This window comes from Nelumbo nucifera, chromosome 1 (genome assembly GCF_055504915.1).
Source record: "Nelumbo nucifera cultivar China Antique chromosome 1, China Antique-T2T, whole genome shotgun sequence".
Taxonomy (NCBI): domain Eukaryota; kingdom Viridiplantae; phylum Streptophyta; class Magnoliopsida; order Proteales; family Nelumbonaceae; genus Nelumbo; species Nelumbo nucifera.
Genome location: NC_142649.1, coordinates 167296891 through 167321995, shown reverse-complemented (window position 1 = coordinate 167321995; position 25105 = coordinate 167296891). Strand labels below are relative to the sequence as shown.

General features: G+C 42.1%; 1 protein-coding gene across 1 annotated transcript in view; it reads left to right on the top strand.

Moving 5' to 3' along the window:
• LOC104596679 (uncharacterized) overlaps window positions 1-25105 on the top strand; it is a 193226-nt gene that overhangs the window by 88964 nt on the left and 79157 nt on the right. The window contains 1 exon segment of the mRNA XM_088895128.1: window positions 4329-4386. Within this exon segment, the coding sequence (XP_088751254.1) occupies window positions 4329-4386 (58 nt within the window).

The window sequence follows — 25105 nt, the reverse complement described above, 5'->3', positions numbered from 1 at the left end:
GAAACACAAGGCTGATGGAACTATTGAAAGGTACAAGGCTAGACTAGTAGCAAGAGGTTTTATACAAGTATATGGAGTGGACTATGTAGAGACTTTTGCTCCAGTAGCCAAGATGAACTCTATCAGGATTCTTCTTTCATTGGTAGCAAATATTGATTGGGAACTTCACCAATTGGACATCAAAAATGCTTTCTTGAATGGTGACTTGGAAGAGGAAGTGTACATGACCCAATCTCAAGGTTTTTGTGCCAAAGGCAGTGAACAAAAAGTGTGCAGGTTAAAAAAATCTTTATATGGGTTGAAACAATCACCTCGGGCCTGGTTTAGTAAGTTCCACTTAGCAGTTCAATAGATGGGGTTCAAACAATGCCAGTCATATCACACTCTATTTGTAAAAAAAGGTGAAGGGAAAACTGCAACTCTAATTGTGTATGTGGATGACATAGTGATCACAGGAGATTGGGAGGCTGAAATACAGAGATTAAAAAAATTCTTAGCCACTCAATTTGAGGTGAAAGATCTAGGCCCCTTACGTTATTTCCTTGGAATTGAAGTTGCCTGCTCTCACAAGGGCATCTTTATTTCCCAACAGAAATATGTACTAGATCTACTAGAAGATACATGCAAGTTGGGGGTAAAACCAATTAACTCACCAATTGAATCTAATCATCAGCTGGGAGACAGTCAGGGAGAGTTTTTGAAAGATGTGAAGAAATTCCAGAGACTTGTAGGGAGACTCTTGTATTTGTCTATGACCAGGCCTGATATTGCTTATGCAGTGGGTGTCCTTAGTCAATTCATGCACAATCCTAGGACAACTCACTTTGAAGCTGCAGAGAGGATCCTTAGATACCTCAAGAAGTTTCTTGGAGCTGGTTTGTTGTTCCAGAAACATGGACACTTAAAGGTGGAAGTATATACTGATGCTGATTGAGCAGGGGTAGTTGATGACCGAAAGTCTACCAGTGGGTATTGTGCCTTTGTAGGAGGAAACCTGGTCATATGGAGAAGTAAAAAACAAAGTGTGGTGGCTAGATCTAGCTCTGAAGTAGAATATAGAGCGATGTCTCATGGGGTTGCTGAAATCATGTGGATAAGAAATTTGTTAGGTGAACTGGGTTTTGCAGTGAGCAGCCCTATGTCACTCTACTGTGACAATAAAGCTGCCATCAAATATTGCTACTAATCCAGTCCTGCATGATAGGACGAAACACATTGAAGTGGACAAGCAGAAACTTGTAAATGGAGAAGTGTGTAATCCATATGTCAGCTCAGAAGAACAATTTGCAAATATCTTCACCAAAGGTCTTCATCATGTGCAGCACAATGATTTGTGTGACAAGTTGGACATGATTGACATCTATGCTCCAACTTGAGGGGGAGTGTTGAAATAATTTAGTTATTCGTGTTAGGGTCTGTTTGGCTAGTTAAAGCTTTTTTATTTTCTGTTATTGTACTTCACTTACAGCAGGGTCACATGTGTCTTTTCCCTTCTTATTTTTGTCGCCCTATATAATATAATATAATCTGGCGCCGCCAGTACTGTTCCATTGCTCCAAACCTTTTCTTCTTTCTTTCTTTCTTCTTCTCTTCTCTCTTCTTCCTCATTTTTCAATCGGATTTATTGCCAAGAAGAATTATGATGTATCGTCATACATGTAATTCCAAGCATGTATATCTTGTGCATGGCTAGTTCTTGTGCTCTATTACATGAATAAGTGGACTTAATTTACTCAGGGAGTAGGGAGTACTTGGTGAACAACCATGTTCATATACCTTGTAATATAGAGAGTAACAAAATGGGAATTATCAAATTATAATCATTGTAATTTTCTTAATCTGTTTTAGTGCTGTGTTGTAGGATTTTTTTTAAATGTAGTTTGAACTTTGGCCATTGAAATTTCTTATTCCTGTGGTACTCTCTCTCTCTCTCTCTCTCTGAAGCAAACATGGAAGCAAAGAAATTGAAGAAAAGATTCAAATGGCAGACCTGCACAGTGCAGTAGTTCACTGTTGACCAGAAAAGAAGTGACTATGATTGTCAAGTTTTGGTTGATTTGGTCATTAGAGAGTTAAGTTTCAATCATCTAGAAATTTACTATTTATAATAGCTTTATGACTTGTTTACATTAATCCCCACAATTTCTATTTATAGTACTTTTTTGTGATTACTATTTATAGTAAAACCATGATATACAATCTTTCATAATTCCTGTTTTTTTTTTTAATTTAGTTTTAGTAGAACACTAGAACTGCTAGAATTATAAATGCATCCTAGTTTGGATAGGAAATTTCTCTTTTTTAATAGTTTGAATATGAGAGTTAAGAGTCCAAGTACAAGTTGAAAGATACTATTTTTGGTTTGGTTCTCGTAAAGACAAAAGAGTTTTCTATTCTCTCTCTCTCTCTCTATATATATATATATATATCTATATTCTGCTAAGGAGTGAATAAAGAGTCATTTTCTGTTTCTACCATAGTTCTTCTGTTTTCTCTTCTTTATTTGCTTGTTACTACTTGTGAGTTGTGACTGAAACCTATTGCCGCATGCCAGGGGGTCTTTGACTTAATTGATATTAGAGCACAAGGTTAAGGATCTGTTGTATATGCTACCCATTTGGGATTCCTCAAACATGTCTCTTTCTCTATTCTCTCTTTTATTCTTCTCCCATTCCGATTTCATGGTAACAGAGTAGGTTTAACAGAAGATTTGGGGCTCGTGGGTCTCTTCTCCTCTCTCTATTATCTTCTCTAATCTTCTGGTGAGACTTGGAAGGACTTTCAGTTTCCAAATCTGGACTATACTGATTGGGCAAGACAAAACTCTTCATTCAGTCTTCTTTCTTTGGTCATAACACCAAAGAACTATTCTTTTGGGTAGCTGCCTTGATTATAAATGGAGGCATAAGGAGTGGATTTGGGTTTTATCTCTATTTGGATAATTGGATGGTGTGGCTGATCTGGAAAGGTCTTCTTCAAACCATGCTTATGTTCTCTCAATCCTATTAAAAGGGTATCCCTTGGTAGACAGTGCCAACTTAACGTCTATATTGTCCTTTCATCTTGGTTAAAATGCAAATCCTAGTCTGTTTGGTAAATGGAAATTTGCCATCATTTGTTATAAGCCCTCTAAACATCTGTACTAATACAGTGTAGTAGTAGGTATTTCTGCAAATTTCCATCTCCAATATCTTGTTGAGATGATGCCATTGTCTTAGGGTCATTGCTTTGCATAAAGGTAAAATCTTGGGCTGATAAGCATAAGAATGTGGGTTCAAGTCTGAGAGCAGCCACTTTGTGAAAATAAATGCCAAAGGTTAGTTATATATACAGTCCACCCATCTCAAGAACCCTAGATAGCTGGGATCAACATCAAGTAGTAGCCTTTTTATGATGTTGTTGTCTGAGACTCAGGCTGTTGATTTTGCCCCATCTTTAGTGGAGGCCTTTGAATGGACTTTTGATGAAGTCTCTGCCAATTTATGGAAAGGAGATCTTATTAATATGCTGGTGGCCTTTTTTTAACCCTTTGCCTATAGATCTGGATTGTCAAAGGTCCATATTTGATCTGTGACCTCTGCTGGGGGGGGGGGGAGGGTTAGGCCTGTACCGTTGTGTGAACACAGGTTTGAGATGAGAGTTGCCACTTCGTTAAAAAACACTGGAGGTTAGGTCCATACCCTGTCAACCCATCTCAACACCTCGAATAGCAGAAACCATCATTGTGTGATGGCATTTCTTTATCATTAGAAATAAAATCACAATAAGGTATACCAAGGTTCAAAGTATCGATATGTATCGGCTGGTACATATCGTATCGGGAGCTTCCCGATACACCCCTACTTAGGGTGTATTGGGCTTTCGACCGGTTCAGGAGGTGAACGGACCTTAAACTAGCCCCTCTGAACTAGATTTGAAAAAAAACTAAAAAAATAAAAAAAAATATACCAATACTGCCCGATACACCTCTACTGGCGTATCGTGCATATCGATATTTTGAACATTGAGGTATACTTATGTAAGTTGGAGGAAAGAAGAGCATAAAAATTATAATTATGACCACTGTAACTGGAATTAAAACCATCATATTAAATAACAGGAAGGTGCTCATTATTGTGTCTAAGAGAATAAATTAATATAAGTGAAGCAGAAACACATTTGGATCTTTATATATGTCGTGTTGTTCATATATGACCTTTTCTAGGTTTTTTATATTTTAGATCTTTTATTATTTCTAAATATTTTCATTTTTATTCCTTGTATTTCTTTTTTTTTTCTGAAAGCTTATTCTCAGACTCAATTACAAATCTTTTTTACCTTGTCTTCAGTTGATGGCACTTAAATCCTGTCATGATCGAAATATCACCCACAGAGATATTAAACCAGGTGAGTACGCATTCCTTGCACTAAATCTGTTCAACCATGCGAGACACAATGGAAAAAAGCCAGTCTTTTTACTTGCCTTTGTTGGTTGAAAATCAAGTAGTGTTTAGCTTATCATGAGCCTGTCATCAAGGTAAATATTCCTATCAAATATATTTTTGGGATGGGCCAAGATTTTAAATTTTGCATTCTGGGTAGTTTTAGGTGCTCCAAAAACAATTGGAACTTTTATTGGGTTATTATGTTTTGATAGAAACCTAGAACTAAAAATTTCTTAGGGCCAGTTCATTTGCTCTGAAGTCTGACATTTGAAAGTGTAATAATTACATTAAGAGGTATACTGGTATTGGTGAACTTTTCTTTCCTCTAAACTCTGAATGTAGAGAATGTTGTTCTGAATTCTGAATTCTGAAAAGTATCTGTAATCATTCATGGAGAGAGAGACGCGAGAGAGAAAGAGAAGAAGAGGAAGATATGATTGAGAGAAAAAGAAAACCACTTCTGGTTGCTGCCAGTTCATTATTTATATTAACTTAATATAAAAAGAAAGGAGATTACAAGTATGCCCCTGGCGGCACTCCCTAGAAACAAACTAATAAGAAAGAAAGAAAATAACTAACTGACAGCATCTTAAGCTAACAACCCACTAACAACAACTATAAAATAACAATTAAATAATCCTCACAACACTCCCCCTCAAGTTGGGCTGAATATGTCTATCATGCCCAGCTTGTCACATAACTCATTGTGCCGCGAGTATGGAAGCCCTTTTGTGAGGACATCAGCGAGTTGTTCCTTGGAGTTGACAAAAGGGATGCAAATTTCCCTTTTCTCCAATTTTTCCCTTATGAAGTGTTTGTCCACCTCAATGTGCTTGGTCCTCTCATGTAGGACAGGGTTGCTGGCAATGTTTATGGCTGCCTTGTTGTCACAGTAAAGAGACATAGGATTATGAACAACAACTCCAAGCTCCCCTAGAAGATTTTATAGCCAAAGGACTTCAGCCACCCCATGTGCCATAGCTCTATATTCAGCTTCAGCACTTGACCTTGCTACCACACTTTGTTTCTTGCTTTTCCAGGTCGCTAGGTTTCCTCCCACAAATGTGCAATACCCACTCGTGGACTTTCTGTCATCCACAACACCTGCCCAATCAGCATCTGTAAAGACTTCCACCTTTAGGTGATTATGTCTACTGAATAGTAGACCTGTTCCGGGATGCTTTTTCAAGTATCTAAGAACTCTCTCTGCTGCCTCCATGTGTGGTTTCTTAGGAGAGTGCATGAATTGGCTTAGAACCCCAACTGAATAGGCAATGTCCGGATGGGTCATGGACAAATAAATCAGCTTTCCCACTAACCTTTGGAACTGTTTCACATCTTTCAGAGGTTCACCATCACAGTCACCCAACATGTGGTCAACATCCATGGGAGTATCTGCTGGCCTTGCACCTAATTTACCTGTGTCCTGTAATAGATCAAGGGTGTATTTCCTTTGAGAAATGAATATACCATTTTCTGAGCGGGTGACTTCAATTCCATGGAAATACTTCAGGGGACCTAAATCTTTCATTTCAAATTTAGATGCAAGGAATTGTTTCAATTTTTGTATTTCTGAACTCCAATTTCCTGTAATGATGATATCATCCACATACACTATCAATACAGTAACTTGTTCTTGACATCTCTTCACAAAGAGTGTATGATCAGACTGACATTGTTTGAAGCCCACTTGCTGAACTGCCATGTGAAACTTACTGAACCAAGCTCTGGGAGATTGTTTTAAACTATAAAGAGACTTTCTCAGCTTGCACACCTTATTTTCACTTCCCCTGGCACAGAATCCAGGGGGCTGAACCATGTATACTTCCTCCTCTAAGTCACCATTCAAAAAAGCATTCTTTATGTCCAGTTGATGCAATTCCTAGTCAAAGTTAGCAGCTAATGACAGGAGAACCCTAATTGAGTTCATCTTAGCTACTGGAGCAAAAGTCTCATCATAGTCAACCCCGTACACTTGAGTGTACCCTATGGCTACTAATCTTGCTTTGTACCTTTCAATTGTTCCGTCTACCTTGTGTTTAACTTGTTAGACAGTTTTGTATGCCCTTAGCTTCAATCATTTTGATGTACTTTTGTTATTTAGTGGAAATAAATAAAGTGCATGTTTGATTCATGTTGTTTGGTTTAATTCTGTGTAAAACCCTAAAACTGGACATTTGTAGAGACTCATGTTAGTTTTAAATGTTCACAGCCGTTGGATAAGTCTGGGGAGATTTATCCTGCCAAGGCTGATACTGGTGTGCCACCAAGTGTTGGGATGGCCCGTCTCAGCCATCAGGGTAAGACCCGAGGCACATACAGCATGGGATTACTTGAATCCTTGAACCGGACCAGATTTCCAGTCTTGCCCTGGACCTTGGAGATAGATGGGCAAAACTGGAAAGTTACACCTGACCCCTAGACTCGATTATGACACTTCACTAGGTGTTGGATCAGGCTGCCTTTGATATGCCAATCAGTGAGATCCTTAGTGGGGATCAAAACCTGGGTATGTTGGGGCAGTTTGAGAATTCATCTGAGTGGGTGGTCATAGTGACAGAATCAGCCACTTTGTCGGACAAAGGGTAATGATCGGGAATGCACTCTCTCTGATGGAAACCAAACTGCCGGCAGTTGATTTCAATCGTTGGAATTTTGTTTTTGCAAAATTAATATATTTACATATATATGTACGGTTTCAAAATGTTTGCAAATGGTTTTAATTCCCGGGATCCATGTGAGAGGAGAGAGCGGCACTGTTCCTTGCAGCCGAGGGAGAGGTCCTCTCTTGTCGGGCAGTGCTTGATCATTAAGGGCTGAGAGGTTAAGTGTAAGACCATTTAGGATAATACCTGATGGGCTAATCTTGCACCTGCCCACAGTCCCTGGGTTTTTATAAGATGGCTTGGCCCAGGGACCACTTAATGTAAGTGTTGGGCCCATAGGGTTCATACGATGGACTCAAGGGGTTCATTGAGATTTTCAGTGAATTTGGCTGGGCCTTGTATTAAAGGCTGGGCCGAACCCATGTGGCTGGTGTGTAGATCAATGCTTGGGTCCCACGCCATACAAAGAAGCCCAACTGGGCAGCAGATTGGAAACTAATTAAACACTGAATACTTAATGGGCCAAAAGCCCATTTCGAAGTGGGCTGATATGATCACCCATCAATGGGGCGAATTTGAGATTGAAGTTAGCAAAAAGGATTGGGCTCTTAGCCTTATCCACTCTTAGAGACCAAATTCAAATCAGATTTGAATCTGGTAACCTCCTGATAAGATCAGGAGTAAGCTAACTCTATCTGGGAAAAGGATTAAGATTATCCCCTATCCAAATACTGATTTGGATTGGGATAACTCCTAATTAGGAGATTTCTTAATCAAGAAGAAAAGAGAGGAGATTTTCGAATGAACCAAGAGAGGGAAATCAGTTTTCGATCCAAGGGGTTTTGGTAAGCAAGAAGGGTTCCTGCGATTTGAGATTAGATCTCATACTCTCCAGAAAAGAAAACAGTTCAGCCCTTTCGTTTCTGGAGATCTCCTCCTGCCGCCGCCATCTGTATTGTTGCAAGATTCGATCTTTGCAGAAAAGAAAGTCAAGAAACCAGTTCTTGACATCAGTCTTGCAAGAAAGACTGAAAGAATTCAGTGTTTAGTACATCCAGGGGATTCTTGTGAAGGATCCAGTGTGTAGGACGCACCCTGCTGGTTCTGTTCCATCCACAGCTGTGTCATCTTCAGCAGGGACAGATCTTGGAGCATTCTTTGGGCGTGAACACCAACTTTGGGAGATACTGCTTCTCCGGATCAGGTATAATCCTCCCATTTATCTTTTGGTACAGATCTGGTTTGATTAGGGTTCAAGTAGATCCTTGAATATTGTATTCTAAATTCAGGGAATATGATTCCCAGTTGGGAGAAGGTAGGAAATTTTTGAAATTCGCCCCACCCATTCCGCAACCTTCATGGCGTCCATCAGATGGATCCTACCATTCTTTCAGTGGTATCAGAGCCACAGGTTCGAATCTTGAACCAAAAGAAAATCAGATCTGACCCTGCGCAGATGGATAGAAGGTGTTCTTTCAAGATTTGCGCAGATTGTTTTCTTTTTTTCAAGAAACTGTTTCTTGTTAAGGGCGATTGATCTGAAATTAATTTCTATTAAATCCAAAATTCATTTGGAATTGTTCTTTATTTATTTTGATTTAATGGACTGTTCAAACCTGGAGATCGCAGTGCAGTTTTAGCGCAGATGGTCTGCGCACCCTTTTTCTTTTCTATTTATTTATTTCATTCAATTCGGTCTGTAAATAATTTTTTTTATTTTTAGACTGAATGTATAGGATTTGATCAAGAATGTAGGATTTCTGTTATTTTTCTTGATTAAAGAAGATGGAAGAAGATGGCGGCGCTGGAGATTTGCAGATGGAGAAATCGTTTTCTGCGATTTGCAGTTTATGAAACTGCAACCCTTGTGATTAACCTCTGTTTTGCAGGTGGTGCGAACAGTCCATAATTGTTTTGTGTTTGCTAGAAATCAAAACTGTTAATTTCAGATCATTCAATAATTAATTCTTGAATTGAAAATCAGTTTTGGACCATTTCGGACTAGATTGGACCAAAACTGTTTGGACCGAATCTGGGTTTCGAAAGGGGCTGTTCTCAGTCCAATTGTCTCACACTTTCGTTCCAAATCTGATGTTCAATTACAGGGATTAATTCGGCCCACCTGTAAAGCCCAGTTTTAAAGGGTTAAAACTGCAAAAGCCCATTATTGTGAGATAAGCTGTATGGGCCGAACTGCTATCTGCGATTCAGCCCATACACCTAGTGGACATTAATCGTTAATGACTTGGTTTTTAAATGGGCCGTTGAATGGGCTTTACAGCAATTAATTGATTGGATCAATTCCTCCTTTACATGTGATGTTTGGATGTTTGATGTGCTGCGACCATGGGCCATAAGTACTTGGCCCGTGATGACTCGTTAGTGGCTCTTGCGCACACCATGGCTGAATGCACATCATTGCCATGGTGTCCCTGAAGGTCATTGGATGACCCCCTCTTTGCCTGGTGGGCCCCACAACCTTGAAAAGGGATGCGTACGGAACCCCTAGCCGATGAAGGCCCACCAGAAATCTGACTTTATGAAAGTCAGTGGGAGCCACTTTGGTTTGACCTAAATTAGAACTAGGCCGTGATTTTGTTCCCTCCAGCAAATATGAATGCAAGTGATAGGGAGATCCATATGATGGACTCTCTAAAGGCCTTCCGTCATTAGCACAATGATGGGTCCATCAGTAATGAGGAAACGCACCATAAAATTGGGCTATCCATTTGTTGTTGGATCTGTTAGAGTGTTTCATAAGATGATAGGGGCGTCATAGACCGATGTGGGAGGGGCTTCACCAGAAAATGGGAACTCTCTCACGGTACCTTGGCGTAACCTGAATATGATGGGTGTGCACTCACTGACAGAAGGGTTTACCTGAAAACGGCTCTGAACCTTGTCTGACAGAGGCCAAAGGGAAACTCATTTGATGAGTGGATATGATCCGTCACAGAAAGGTGGTGGGGTTATGCAGCTGAAACAGTTGGCTTCACGCACCCCATGTGATTTCCCACATTTCCAGAGACATTTCGTCGTCTCCGTCACTGAGATAGGAGGGAAATCTCAGAGATGAACAAATGGGAATGGAACATAGATTAAAAGCCATATCTATGTAGGTAAACATGAATCAAACTAAGGTTGTGGACTAATGATTTTGCTGTTTTATCAGAAAATGGCAAACGGTCAATTTGCAAAGCTTCTAGACGATAACAAGCTTAAGGGCCCAAACTATGCCGACTGGTACAGAAATCTTATGCTGGTCCTAACTTCTGAAAAGTTAGACAAGGTAGTGAAAAATCCTGCCCCGGAACGTCCGGGTGATAGGGCTTCTGAGGCCCGTAGGAGGGACTACCAAGATTGGGAGGATAAGAACTCCCTAGCCCGCTGCTTTGTCATTGCCTCATTAGACAACTCAATACAGAGGCAGTTCGATCAGATCGAACTTGCCAAGGACATATTGGACAGTCTAAGGACAATGTATGAGGAGCAGAACCGTTCTACTCGACAGAAGGTCCTGAAATTGTTCATGACCGCGCAGATGACCAAAGGGCAGAAAGTTCATGACCATTGTCTTCGGATGATGGGATACATCAACGAACTTGAAGCTCTTGGATCCGGGCTAGATCTTGGCACGCAAGTGGATGCCATCCTAAATTCTTTGCCCTCTTCCTTCAATGCGTTCACTATGAACTACAATATGAATAAGCTGAATGTCAGCGTCCAGGAACTCAGCAATATGTTGCAGAGGGCCGAGGATTTACTCAAGAAGGATGAGCCTGTGGTTATGCTTGCTGAAGCTAACAAATCGGGCAAGAGAAAGAGAAAGGCAAAGAAGCCCCAGAAGAAGACTACCAAACCCAAGAAGCAGAAGAAGAACAAGGCATCTGATGTCTGTCACTTCTGCAAGCAGACCGGCCACTGGAAGAGGAACTGTCCTACCTACCTGGAATCTAAGAAAGGTAATATCGAAACTTGTGTCATAGAAACTAATATGTTAGTTACTTCTGTGTCCTGGTGTGTTGACTCCGGGGCTTCAACTCATGCGTGTAACTCACTGCAGGGGTTCAAAGTTAGCAGAAGGCTGAGTGAAGGAGAAGTGACACTGTTCTTGGGAACAACTGCAAGTGTTGCAGCTGCGGCAATAGGAACCGTAGAATTAGTTTTTAAAGAAGGAGTCATTGTACTTAAAGATTGTCTTTATGTACAGAACTTGAGAAGGAATTTAATTTCTGTTTCAAAATTGTGTGTTGATGGATATACTGTTTACTTTAGTAATATGATTACTGTTAAACGGAATAATAAATTCATCGCATGCGGGGAGCTAGAGAACGGTCTCTATGTTCTGCATCCTTCTTTGGAAACTAACTTAACCGAAACTACGTCGGTCGAAAATCCCAAGAAAAGGACTCGTGATACAGTAAATCTCACGTGCCTCTGGCATTACCGACTTGGCCACATCGGTGTCGACCGAATCACAAGACTGGTAAAGGATGGTCCTTTGGATTTTCTAACCGTAGAAAATCTTCCCACTTGTGAACCTTGCCTCCAAGGTAAGATGACTAAGCGGCCATTTGACGGTAAGCCTGAAAGATGTGCAGGCACACTTGACCTAATACATACTGATGTATGTGGTGCCCTGAGTGTTAGGACACGGAATCAACACGTGTACTTCATCACCTTTACAGATGATTTTTCACGATATGGTTACGTGTACCTAATGAGACATAAGTCTGAATCATTTGAAAAGTTCAAAGAGTTCAGACAGGAAGTCGAGAAACAGTTAGGGAGAGAAATTAAGGCCCTTCGATCAGATCGAGGTGGCGAGTATCTCTCTGACGAATTCAGGGATTACTTAAAGGCCAATGGGATAGTGTCACAACTAGCTCCTCCTGCTACACCTCAACTCAACGGTGTTTCAGAGAGGAGAAATAGGACCTTATTAGACATGGTCCGGTCACTTCTCGTACGCTCAGAATTACCCACATCCTTTTGGGGATACGCATTAGAGACTGCTACCTACGTGCTGAATAGGGTTCCAACCAAATCAGTTCCGAAAACTCCATATGAACTTTGGACCGGAAGGAAGCCAAGTGTGAGACACTTGAAGATTTGGGGTTGTCCTGCACACGTTAAAAGAACAAGTGCGGACAAGTTGGAATCTAAAACCAGCCGTTGCCTGTTTATAGGCTACCCAAAGGATTCGGTGGGTTATCTATTCTATGACCCAAGTGAGCAGAAAGTGTTCTGCAGTCGAAACGCCCGATTCTTAGAATTCGATTACATCCTGGACACCCATCGTCAGGAAATAGTTCTTGATGAGGAGAGCTCAGGAGCAGTGGGAGATGACCCACAAGTTCCAGGTAATGACCAACCTAGAAGGTTCACCCGGGTATCCAGACCACCAGTCCGATATGGTTATGACCAGGATAGTTACCTGGTGGAAGCCTTGACTAGTGAAGAGGATCCCGTGTCTTACGCGGAAGCTATGTTAGACATAGACTCCCAGAAGTGGGTGGAGGCCATGAGAGCCGAGATGGACTCAATGGAGACCAATGGAGTCTGGACTCTAGTGGATCCGCCCTCCGGGGTAAAAGCAATTGGTTGCAAATGGATCTACAAGAGGAAGAAGGGCCCCGATGGCAGGATTGAGACCTTTAAAGCTCGTTTGGTGGCGAAAGGGTATACTCAGAAAGAAGGCATCGACTATGAGGAAACCTTTTCACCGGTGACCATGCTTAAATCCATTAGGATCCTGCTAGCTGTAGCAGCGTACCATGATTACGAGATTTGGCAAATGGATGTCAAAACAGCGTTCCTGAATGGAGATCTTAGTGAAGATATCTACATGCAGCAGCCGCAAGGCTTCATTGCTGCTGGTCAGGAACACATGGTATGTAAACTTAATAGATCCATATATGGACTTAAGCAGGCTTCTAGGAGTTGGAACATCCGTTTTGATTCTGCAGTCAAAACGTTTGACTTTGAGCAGAATCCGGATGAGCCCTGTGTTTACAGGAAATCCAGTGGGGATAAGATCACCTTTTTAGTCTTGTATGTGGACGATATCCTACTCATTGGGAATGATGTAGGAATGTTGACTTCGGTCAAGGTGTGGCTATCACAGCAGTTCTCCATGAAAGATCTTGGAGAAGCTTCATACATACTGGGTCTTCGACTCTATAGAGATAGATCGAAGCGGATAATTGGATTATCCCAGGCTGCTTACATTGACAAAATTGTCAAAAGATACAGCATGGAAAACTCCAAGAAAGGAAACGTTCCTTTCAGGCACGGAGTCACTCTCTCCAAGAAGATGTCTCCCAAGACTTCTGAGGAGATTGAGAGCATGAGAGACGTTCCCTATGCCTCAGCTGTGGGGAGCATCATGTATGCCATGTTGTGCACTCGCCCGGACATAGCTCAGGCGGTGAGTGTGGTAAGCAGATTCCAGGCAAACCCAGGACAGGAGCATTGGACTGCTGTGAAGAACATACTCAAATACCTTCGAAGGACGAAAGAGTTTTGTCTGGTATTCGATGGTAGTTCACTGCAAGTTCTAGGGTATACCGATGCCGATTTCCAGTCGGATCCAGATGATAGAAAGTCTACATCTGGGTATGTTTTCACGATAGGATCGTGTGCTGTTTGCTGGAAAAGTAGCAAACAGGGGTCCACTGCAGACTCCACAACCGAGGCCGAGTACATTGCCGCAAGTGAAGCTGCCAAGGAAGCCGTGTGGATGAAGAAATTCATACACGAATTGGGAGCGATTCCATCCAGCACATCACCCATCCCGTTGTTGTGTGACAACAATGGAGCGATCGCCCAGGCTAAAGAGCCTCGGGCCCACTCGAAGTCAAAGCACATCGAGAGGAAGTACCATGTACTGCGGGAGATCGTTGGTAGAGGGGACGTCCTAATTCAAAAGGTAGCATCAGCGGATAATGTGGCAGACCCATTGACCAAGCCACTGACACAGAAGGTGTTTGAGAAACACGTGGAAAGTATGGGACTCCGGCTTGTACCAGATTGGACCTAAGTGCAAGTGGGAGCTGTTAGACAGTTTTGTATGCCCTTAGCTTCAATCATTTTGATGTACTTTTGTTATTTAGTGGAAATAAATAAAGTGCATGTTTGATTCATGTTGTTTGGTTTAATTCTGTGTAAAACCCTAAAACTGGACATTTGTAGAGACTCATGTTAGTTTTAAATGTTCACAGCCGTTGGATAAGTCTGGGGAGATTTATCCTGCCAAGGCTGATACTGGTGTGCCACCAAGTGTTGGGATGGCCCGTCTCAGCCATCAGGGTAAGACCCGAGGCACATACAGCATGGGATTACTTGAATCCTTGAACCGGACCAGATTTCCAGTCTTGCCCTGGACCTTGGAGATAGATGGGCAAAACTGGAAAGTTACACCTGACCCCTAGACTCGATTATGACACTTCACTAGGTGTTGGATCAGGCTGCCTTTGATATGCCAATCAGTGAGATCCTTAGTGGGGATCAAAACCTGAGTATGTTGGGGCAGTTTGAGAATTCATCTGAGTGGGTGGTCATAGTGACAGAATCAGCCACTTTGTCGGACAAAGGGTAATGATCGGGAATGCACTCTCTCTGATGGAAACCAAACTGCCGGCAGTTGATTTCAATCGTTGGAATTTTGTTTTTGCAAAATTAATATATTTACATATATATGTACGGTTTCAAAATGTTTGCAAATGGTTTTAATTCCCGGGATCCATGTGAGAGGAGAGTGCGGCACTGTTCCTTGCAGCCGAGGGAGAGGTCCTCTCTTGTCGGGCAGTGCTTGATCATTAAGGGCTGAGAGGTTAAGTGTAAGATCATTTAGGATAATACCTGATGGGCTAATCTTGCACCTGCCCACAGTCCCTGGGTTTTTATAAGATGGCTTGGCCCAGGGACCACTTAATGTAAGTGTTGGGCCCATAGGGTTCATACGATGGACTCAAGGGGTTCATTGAGATTTTCAGTGAATTTGGCTGGGCCTTGTATTAAAGGCTGGGCCGAACCCATGTGGCTGGTGTGTAGATCAATGCTTGGGTCCCACGCCATACAAAGAAGCCCAACTGGGCAGCAGATTGGAAACTAATTAAACACTGAATACTTAATGGGCCAAAAGCCCATTTCGAAGTGGGCTGATATGATCACCCATCAATGGGGCGAATTTGAGATTGAAGTTAGCAAAAAGGATTGGGCTCTTAGCCTTATCCACTCTTAGAGACCAAATTCAAATCAGATTTGAATCTGGTAACCTCCTGATAAGATCAGGAGTAAGCTAACTCTATCTGGGAAAAGGATTAAGATTATCCCCTATCCAAATACTGATTTGGATTGGGATAACTCCTAATTAGGAGATTTCTTAATCAAGAAGAAAAGAGAGGAGATTTTCGAATGAATCAAGAGAGGGAAATCAGTTTTCGATCCAAGGGGTTTTGGTAAGCAAGAAGGGTTCCTGCGATTTGAGATTAGATCTCATACTCTCCAGAAAAGAAAACAGTTCAGCCCTTTCGTTTCTGGAGATCTCCTCCTGCCGCCGCCATCTGTATTGTTGCAAGATTCGATCTTTGCAGAAAAGAAAGTCAAGAAACCAGTTCTTGACATCAGTCTTGCAAGAAAGACTGAAAGAATTCAGTGTTTAGTACATCCAGGGGATTCTTGTGAAGGATCCAGTGTGTAGGACGCACCCTGCTGGTTCTGTTCCATCCACAGCTGTGTCATCTTCAGCAGGGACAGATCTTGGAGCATTCTTTGGGCGTGAACACCAACTTTGGGAGATACTGCTTCTCCGGATCAGGTATAATCCTCCCATTTATCTTTTGGTACAGATCTGGTTTGATTAGGGTTCAAGTAGATCCTTGAATATTGTATTCTAAATTCAGGGAATATGATTCCCAGTTGGGAGAAGGTAGGAAATTTTTGAAATTCGCCCCACCCATTCCGCAACCTTCATGGCGTCCATCAGATGGATCCTACCATTCTTTCATAACTGAGTAGTCGATCAAGACTACAATCAGTCTTGAATCCCAACTGATTTCGGATTGAGAAAAATAGAAGGAAGAGGAAGAAGAAAGAAGCAGTAGAAGTGCACAAGGGTTTTGAAAGGAGGGATAGATTGAATGAGTTTGCCGCCGCCACTCTCTTAATATTTATAGGTTATGTTCAGTAAATCTAGGAAAGGACAGAACTGCCCTTAATACACACACGACAAATAAAACAAATAAAAGACTGAAATAAATAACAAACTGAAATAACAAGCTGACTAGGATAACTATCAACTAACATTGACATGACTAACAAAGGTTACACATGCTCCCATACGAACACAGTGGGGACCACAGCCGTGGGGCCCACATCAGTGTTCTCTACACTCCCCCTCAAGTTGGGAATAGATATTTGTCATTCCCAACTTGAATAGGTCTACCTCTAACTTCTTCCTTGGTACAACCTTGGTGAGAAGATCTGCGAGCTGCATGTTGGAGGTGATATATGGGAGACACACTTCCTGTGATGAGACCCTCTCTCTGACAAAATATCGATCAACTTCGATATGCTTAGTTCTGTCATGCTGCACCGGATTGTGAGCTATATTAATAGCCGCCTGATTATCACAATATAGCATCAAGGGCTTCTCATAATCAATACTCAACTCTTCAAGTAGTGATTTCAGCCACTCCGTTAGCCATTGACCTGTATTCAACTTCGGCACTAGAGCAGGAAACAACACTTTGTTTCTTACTCCTCCAAGAGACAAGGTTACCTCCCACAAGGGCACAATATCCAGAGGTAGACCTCCTGTCATCAGCACTCCCAGCCCAATCAGCATCTGTATAGACCTCCACCTTCATGTGATTCTTGTTCTTGAACAGTATACCTCTACCTGGGCATCTCTTCAAGTATGCTAATATTCTCTCTGCTGCAAGAAGATGAGTAGTTCTAGGGGAATGCATGTACTGGCTGACAACACTGACTGCATAACTGATATTTGGCCGAGTGAGGCAGAGATATAGGAGCTTTCCAACCAACCGTTGGAACATAACTTTGTCTTCAAGAGGCTCCCCACCCTCTGCACTGATCTTGTGATTCTGTTCAATGGGTGTATCGGCAGGCTTGACACCTAACTTTCTAGTTTCCGCCAACAGATCTAGAACATATTTCCTCTGAGAGATAAAGATCCCCTGTTTAGATCTAGCAACCTCAATACCCAAAAAATATCGCAGTGCACCAAGATCTTTCACCTCAAACTCTTGATGGAGCTGTTCGAGGGACTCAATCTCACTACTATTATTTCCTGTCACTACAATATCATCCACATATACAGCAAGCAGGGTCCAAGAAGAGTCCACCCTTTTAATGAACAGTGTATGATCTGACTGGGCTTGTACATAACCGAATTTTCCAAGGGCTAGTCTGAATCTATCAAACCAAGCTCTAGGGGACTGCTTTAATCCATACAATGCCTTATTCAGTCGGCAAACCTTCTTACCTGTCTTTGTATCATAGAATCCAGGGGGCAACTGCATGTAGACCTCTTCCTGTAAGTCTCCATTCAGAAAAACATTTTTAACGTCCATCTGGAACAAGGGCCAAGAATAACTTGCTGCAAGGGCTAATAGAACTCGAATAGTGGTCATCTTGGCTACTGGGGCAAAGGTCTCCAAGTAGTCTATACCATAAGTCTGAGTGAACCCTTTTGCAACCAACTGGGCTTTGTACCTTTCAATGGAACCATCAGCATTATGTTTCACAGTGAATACCCATCTACATCCAACTGGTTTCTTTCCTTTGGGTAGGTCAACTAGCTCCCAAGTATTATTTTTCAAAAGGGCATCCATTTCAACTTTCATTGCATCTTTCCACTCTGGAACTGATAAGGCTTCTTGCATTGTTCTGGGGATCGGGATATCAGCAATGGAAGTGAGATAGGACCTGTAAGAGGGAGACAGGCGATCATAGGATAGAAACTGGGAAATGCAGTGAGCTGTGGATGTGGTGCAGCGCCGTTTCCCTTTACGGGCTGCAATAGGGAGGTTAAGGTCATCCAAAAAAGGAGGGGAAGGTATCTCAGTGGGCCCTGGGACTATAGTACCTGGATCTGGATCCGCAGAAGGAGCTGGGGCTGGCCTAGATTGCTGATGACTGAGATCAACCTGCCTGCATCGCTTGTGATAGACTTTCAACTCCAGATCCCTCTGATAACCCTCACCTGTACAGCCTTCATCACTCAATGGAATGGGTAAAGGAACAACCTCAGATGAGTTAACCCCACTCTCATTGCACTCTCCCGGAGGAAAAAGACCCAAATTCAAATTCTCATTCTCACTACTCTCCCCCTGAGGATAAGCCCTAGGATAATAGGGTGCCTCCTCAAAGAAGGTGACATCCATCGAGACAAATCTCCTCCCTAAAACAGGATCATAGCAGCAATAACCCTTTTGAGTTTGTGCATAACCGAGAAAAATGCATTTGGAGGCCTTAGGGTCAAATTTGGAATGATGAGGTCCAAGAAGCTGAACAAAACAGGTGCACCCAAAGGTTTTAAGAGGAACAGTAAACAACTCCTCGTCTGGGTATAGAAGGGTAAACGGAGGCTTCATATCAAGAACCCGTGAAGGAACCCGATTAATGAGATACACTGCCGTGAGTATAGCATCACCCCAGAAACGGATAGGCACATTGGAGGTAAATATAATGCTTCTAGCCACCTCCAAGATGTGCCTATTCTTCCTCTTGGCAACCCCATTCTGATGTGGTGTATGAGGACAAGTGCTCTGGTGAATAACCCCATGATCAAGTAGATAAGAGGCCAGTGGCTTAGCAAAGTATTCTTTTGCATTATCAGATCTGAGGACTTTGCTTTTGACCCCAAACTGGGTTAAAATCATCTGATGAAAGTTTTGGGTCAGAGCGGGAACCTCATCTCGAGAACGCATAGGGTAGACCCAAGAAAAACGGGTATGGTCATCAACAAACAACAGAAAATACCTGTACCCACCCATAGAAGGGATGCGATATGGCCCCCAAACATCGGTATGAACAATATCAAAAGAATTACTACTTTTATTACTCAAGGAATAAGATGTTCTACAATGTTTGGCAAGCTCACAACTCTCACATCTCAAATTCGACATCTCAACAGACTCAAATAATGTAGGAAATAGACTCTTCAAAGACTGAAAAGATAAATGACCTAATCGATTATGCTAAAGCATAACCGGACTCGCACACTGAGAAACAAAAGACTTCTTATCCACTGGCTCTTTCCAATGAGGACTCTCTCCAAGCAAGTAGATCCCATTCGTCTCACGGCCAGTCCCAATCACCTTCCTCGTCTCCAAGTCCTGAAAAACACATCGGTAAGGGAAAAAGGTTACTGAACAGTTACGATGTTTGGTAATACTACTGACTGAAAGCAAATTAGTATCAAGTTTAGGAACATGAAAAACAGAGGATAAAGAGATAGTATCAGATAACTTGATGTCACCCTTGCCAGAAATGGGAACAAGAGAGCCATCAACAATGGATACTTTATCTTTACCAGAAGACAAGTGATAAGTAGTGAACAATGATGGAAAGCAAGTCATTTGGTCAGATGCTCCTGAGTCTATTACCCAACAGTGTTCAGTATTACTTGGAGCTGAAGCATGGTAGGCTGGGCTCGGGTACTTGAATGAGCAAATGCAGATGTGACAGAGGTTGATGGTGACTGAGATGACTGGGCCGAATTCCCAACCTCCTTTTCCAACTGTATCAGGGTAGCCCGAATAGCAGCTAAGGTATCTAGGGGTGTGCCTTTTGTGCTTGACGAGGATGCAGAATCAGTATTCACAGCCATATAAGCATTACCCCTTTTATTCCTCAGTTTTGCTGGGACTAAATGAGGGTGGAGCTTCCAACATGTATCTTTCGTATGCTTGGGTTTTTTGCAATGTTCGCATACCAGATCCCGTTTGTCTTCCTTCTTCATGTCTCTTTCTGTATCATCCCCCGACTTAGGTTTAACTGCTGTCAGAGCTAGGGGAAAGGGCTGATGTTGCATCATAACCTTCCTCCTGGTCTCTTCACTATGCACCAGGGAGTATGCTTGAGAAAGGGTCACACTATCTCTTGTCAGTATCTGCTGTCTCACAATGTCATAATCTGAATTCAGGCCAGCCAGAAATTCAAACACCCTATTGGTCTCGACTTGCTTTCTATGGGTCTGTGCATCTTTTGGACTTTCCCACTCAAGAGTCTCTAGATGGTCAATTTCATGCCACAGTGATTTCAGTGTAGAGAAATACACAGAAACTAGTTTCTCTCCTTGTTTAAGGTTATTCACTTCACACTTTAGTTCATAGGCCCTAGCAACATTAAGGGGTTGGGAGTAGGTCTCCTTCATGACATCCCATATCTCCTTGGCTGTCTTTGCCCACAAGTAATTTCGGCTGATATGTGGCTGCATCGAGTTCTACAGCCATGTCATAACCAAGTAGTTCTCCTGAACCCACTTGGTATACGTTGGCTCCTCCTTGGAAGGTTCTTGCACATCTCCCAATAGGTAGCTAAGTTTTCCCCTTCCCCCAATAGCCATCATGGCTGATTGGGCCCATTCCAAGTAATTGGATCCATCAAATCTCACAGTTGTAATCTGAAATGTAGTCTCAGACATACTACCAGAACTGCTGTTCCCAAACACACCTTCTCCCTGATTTTTGAACTCCATTCTTGGTCAAGAATCAGTAGTTAAGAACTATTAGGGTTTCCACACTAGAAAACAGCACTGAAGTAATCGATCACAATCAGAAAACTGTATGAAATCTGAAGAAAACTGAAGAGAGGAGAGCTTGAGAGTTCGGCAATGAGGGTCTGAGAATGAGAGTTTTGAACCTCCACTCTCTCAGCACCCTAACACTATTTTATTAAGATATATTTGAATATTTACAAGGAGGCCCTTAGTTGGGCAAGAATTTAAAAAGGCCTTAATATAGACAGGATGGGCCCAAAATAAGGCCCATTACAGAAAAACATAAATAACAAGAAAGAATAAACAGCCTATGGCCCATTCGGCCCATCTTCTCTACACTCCCCCTCAAGCTGAGCATAGATGTCAATCATGCCAAGCTTGCTGGTATCATGCTGAAGTTTTGCCTTGGGAATGCCTTTGGTGAGAAAATCCGCCAACTGTCCTTCAGATGTGATGAAAGGAAGACACACTTCACCCGAAGAGACCCTTTCCCTAATGAAGTGTTGATCAACTTCAATATGCTTGGTTCTATCATGTTGCACTGGGTTGTGAGCAATGTTGATGGCAGCCTGATTATCACAGTACAACATCATTGGCTTGTCATATTCAACTCCAAGTTCTTCCATCAATGATTTTAGCCATAATAATTCAGAAACTCCATGTGCCATGGCCCTGTATTCTGCTTCAACAGAGGGCCGAGCAACAACCGATTGTTTCTTGCTTCTCCAAGAAACAACATTACTAGCCACCAAGCTGCAATACCTAGAAGTAGATCTTCTGTCATCAATGTTTTCGGCCCAATCAGCATCGGTGTAGGCTTCAAGTTTCATATGACCATGCTTGGAAAACGGAATACCTTTTCCTGGGGAGCCCTTCAAATAACATAGGATTCTCTCTGCTGCTGCCATATGAGTGTCTCGGGGAGCATGCATGAATTGGCTAATGCAACTGACTGCATATGCAATATCTGGCCGAGTCATGCATAGATACAAAAGTTTCCCAAGAAATCTCTGAAAGATTCCTTTGTCTTCTAACAATGTCCCTTATGAGGCTGAGAGTTTATGACTCATATCAATAGGAGTAGCAACTGGTCTAGCACCCATCTTTCCAGTCTCGGAGAGCAAGTCAAGAATATACTTCCTTTGGGAGATAAGAATCCCATCCTTGGATCGAGCCACTTCTATACCAAGAAAGTATCTCAAGTCCCCCAAATCTTTAATCTCAAACTCTGTATGGAGAAAAGATTTTAGATCATGAATTCCTGAAACATCATTACCAATCACTACAATATCATCTACATACACAATGAGGTATACTGCCAGAAGTCCACTCCTCTTCACAAAAAGAGTATGATCGGACTGTGTCTGCACATAACCAAAGTTAACAAGTGTTGTTCTAAATCTCTCAAACCATGCTCTAGGGAACTGTTTTAGTCCATAAAGAGATTTCTTCAGCCTGCATACCTTCCCTTTCATATCAGTTCCATACATCCCTGGAGGAAGAGACATATAAACCTCCTCATGTAATTCACCATTCAGAAATGCATTCTTCACATCCAATTGATAAAGGGGCCAGTCAAAGTGAGCAGCTAAAGATAGATGAACCCTCACAGATGTCATCTTGGCAACAAGTGCAAAGATCTCTAAATAATCAATCCCATATGTCTGTGTATAGCCTTTTGCAACCAGCCTGGCCTTGTACCTTTCAATAGTGCCATCAGCTTGATATTTGATAGTAAAGACCCACTTGCAACCGACTGGATCCTTCCCTTCAGGCAAATCCACCCTTCAGGCAACCCACTTGCAACCCTCACAGGTGTCATTCTTCACATCCAAGTTCTTCCATCAATGATTTTAGCCATAATAATTCAAAAACTCCATGTGCCATGGCCCTGTATTCTGCTTCAGCTGAAGACTGAGCAACAACCGATTGTTTCTTGCTTCTCCAAGAAACAACATTACCAGCCACCAAGCTGCAATACCCAGAAGTAGATCTTCTGTCATCAATGTTTTCAGCCCAGTCAGCATCAGTGTAGGCTTCAAGTTTCATATGACCATGCTTAGCAAACAGAATACCCTTTCCTGGGGAGCCCTTCAAATAACATAGGATTCTCTCTGCAGCTGCCATATGAGTGTCTCGGGGAGCATGCATGAATTGGCTAATGCAATTGACTGCATATGCAATATCTGGCCGAGTCATGCATAGGTACAAAAGTTTTCCAAGAAGTCTCTGAAAGATTCCTTTGTCTTCTAACAATGTCCCTTCTGAGGCTGAGAGTTTATGACTCATATCAATAGGAATAGCAATTGGTCTAGCACCCATCTTTCCAGTTTCAGAGAGCAAGTCAAGAACATACTTCCTTTGGGAGATAAGAATCCCATCCTTGGATCGAGCCACTTCTATGCCAAGAAAATATCTCAATTCCCCCAAATCTTTAATCTCAAACTCTGTATAGAGAAAAGATTTTAGATCATGAATTCTTGAGGCATCATTACCAGTCACTACAATATCATCTACATACACAATGAGGTATACTGCCAGAGGTCCACTCTTCACAAAAAGAGTATGATCGGACTGTGTCTGCACATAACCAAAGTTAACAAGTGCTGTTCTAAATCTCTCAAACCATGCTCTAGGGGACTGTTTTAGTCCATAAAGAGATTTCATCAGCCTGCATACCTTCCCTTTCATATCAGTTCCATACATCCCTGGAGGAAGAGACATGTAAACCTCCTCATGTAATTCACCATTCAGAAATGCATTCTTCACATCTAATTGATAAAGGGGCTAGTCAAAGTGAGCAGCTAAAGATAGAAGAACCCTCACAGATGTCATCTTGGCAACAGGTGCAAAAGTCTCTAAATAATCAATCCCATATGTCTGTGTATAGCCTTTTGCAACCAGCCTAGCCTTGTACCTTTCAATGGTGCCATCAGCTCTGTATTTGATAGTAAAGACCCACTTGCAACCAACAGGATCTTTCCCTTCAGGCAAATCCACCACTTCCCATGTGTCATTCTTGTGTAGGGCATCGATTTCAGATCTCATAGCATCCCTCCATTCTGGAATCTTAAGAGCTTCTGACACAGATTTGGGAATAGGATGAGAAGCAACAGAAGAGAGATAGGCAAAGTATGAAGGTGAAAGCAAACTGTAAGAAAGGTGCTTGGAAATGCAGTGTGCAATGCACTTCCGTTTTCCTTTTCTAACAACAATGGGAATATCAAGGTCAGGGAAGGATGAATCCAAAGGTGCTGAAACAGTACCTGTTGTCTCTTCTATGACTGGAAGTGTATGAGGCTCATTTGTTGTAGGAGAAACAACCTGCACATTTCTGGATCTTTGCCTTTGATACACCTTGGGATTGAGGATAGGACGAGGAGGTAGAGTACTGGGACAAGGAGAATGGAACGACTGATCCACCCTTGATACATTTGAAGGAGTGGCAGACACATCAAGAGACTCAATAGGGACAAGAAGAGGAAGAGCAAACACCTGTGTCAAATCCTCCCCCTGTGGACAATGTCCTTCTGGAGAGGAACCATAAAAGGGGGAAAGCTCATCAAAGGTGACATCCATTGAGACATACCGATTGCCAGACTTTGGATCAAAACAACAATAACCCTTCTGTGTGGGGGAATAACCAAGGAAGATACACTTTTGAGCTTTGGGTTCAAATTTATGCCTTTGGACACTTGGAACATGTACGTAACAGGTGCAGCCAAAGACACAAAGAGGAACAGGAAAAAGGTCCTTGTCCGGATGAAGAAGAGTGAAGGGAGACTTAAACCCCAAAACCCTGGATGGCATGCGGTTTATAAGGTAGGTAGCAGTAAGAACAACATCACCCCAAAACCTGGTAGGAACATGTGTGGCAAATAAGATACTTCTTGCAACCTCAACAATATGCCTGTTTTTCCTCTCAGCAACCCCATTCTGTTCTGGGGTCCTAGCACATGAGCTTTGATGAATAATCCCCATGTCAGAAAGATAGCAGGATAGGTTTTTCTCAAAGTATTCTTTTGCATTGTCTGATCTGAAGATTTTAATCCTGGTATCAAATTGGGTTAGAACAAATTCATGGAATTGTTTTATAAGTCTTGGAACTTCATCATGGGATTTCATCAGGAATATCCAAGTGAACCGTGAAAAGTCATCAATAAACAGGATAAAATATTTGTAGCCACCCATGGAGGGTAAGTGGTAAGGTCCCTACACATCAGAATGCACAAATTAAAAGGAACAAAAGATCTTTTATTGCTCAAAGGATAATTGCTTCTACAATGCTTTGGCAATTCACAAGACTCACAATGTAGACTGGACAG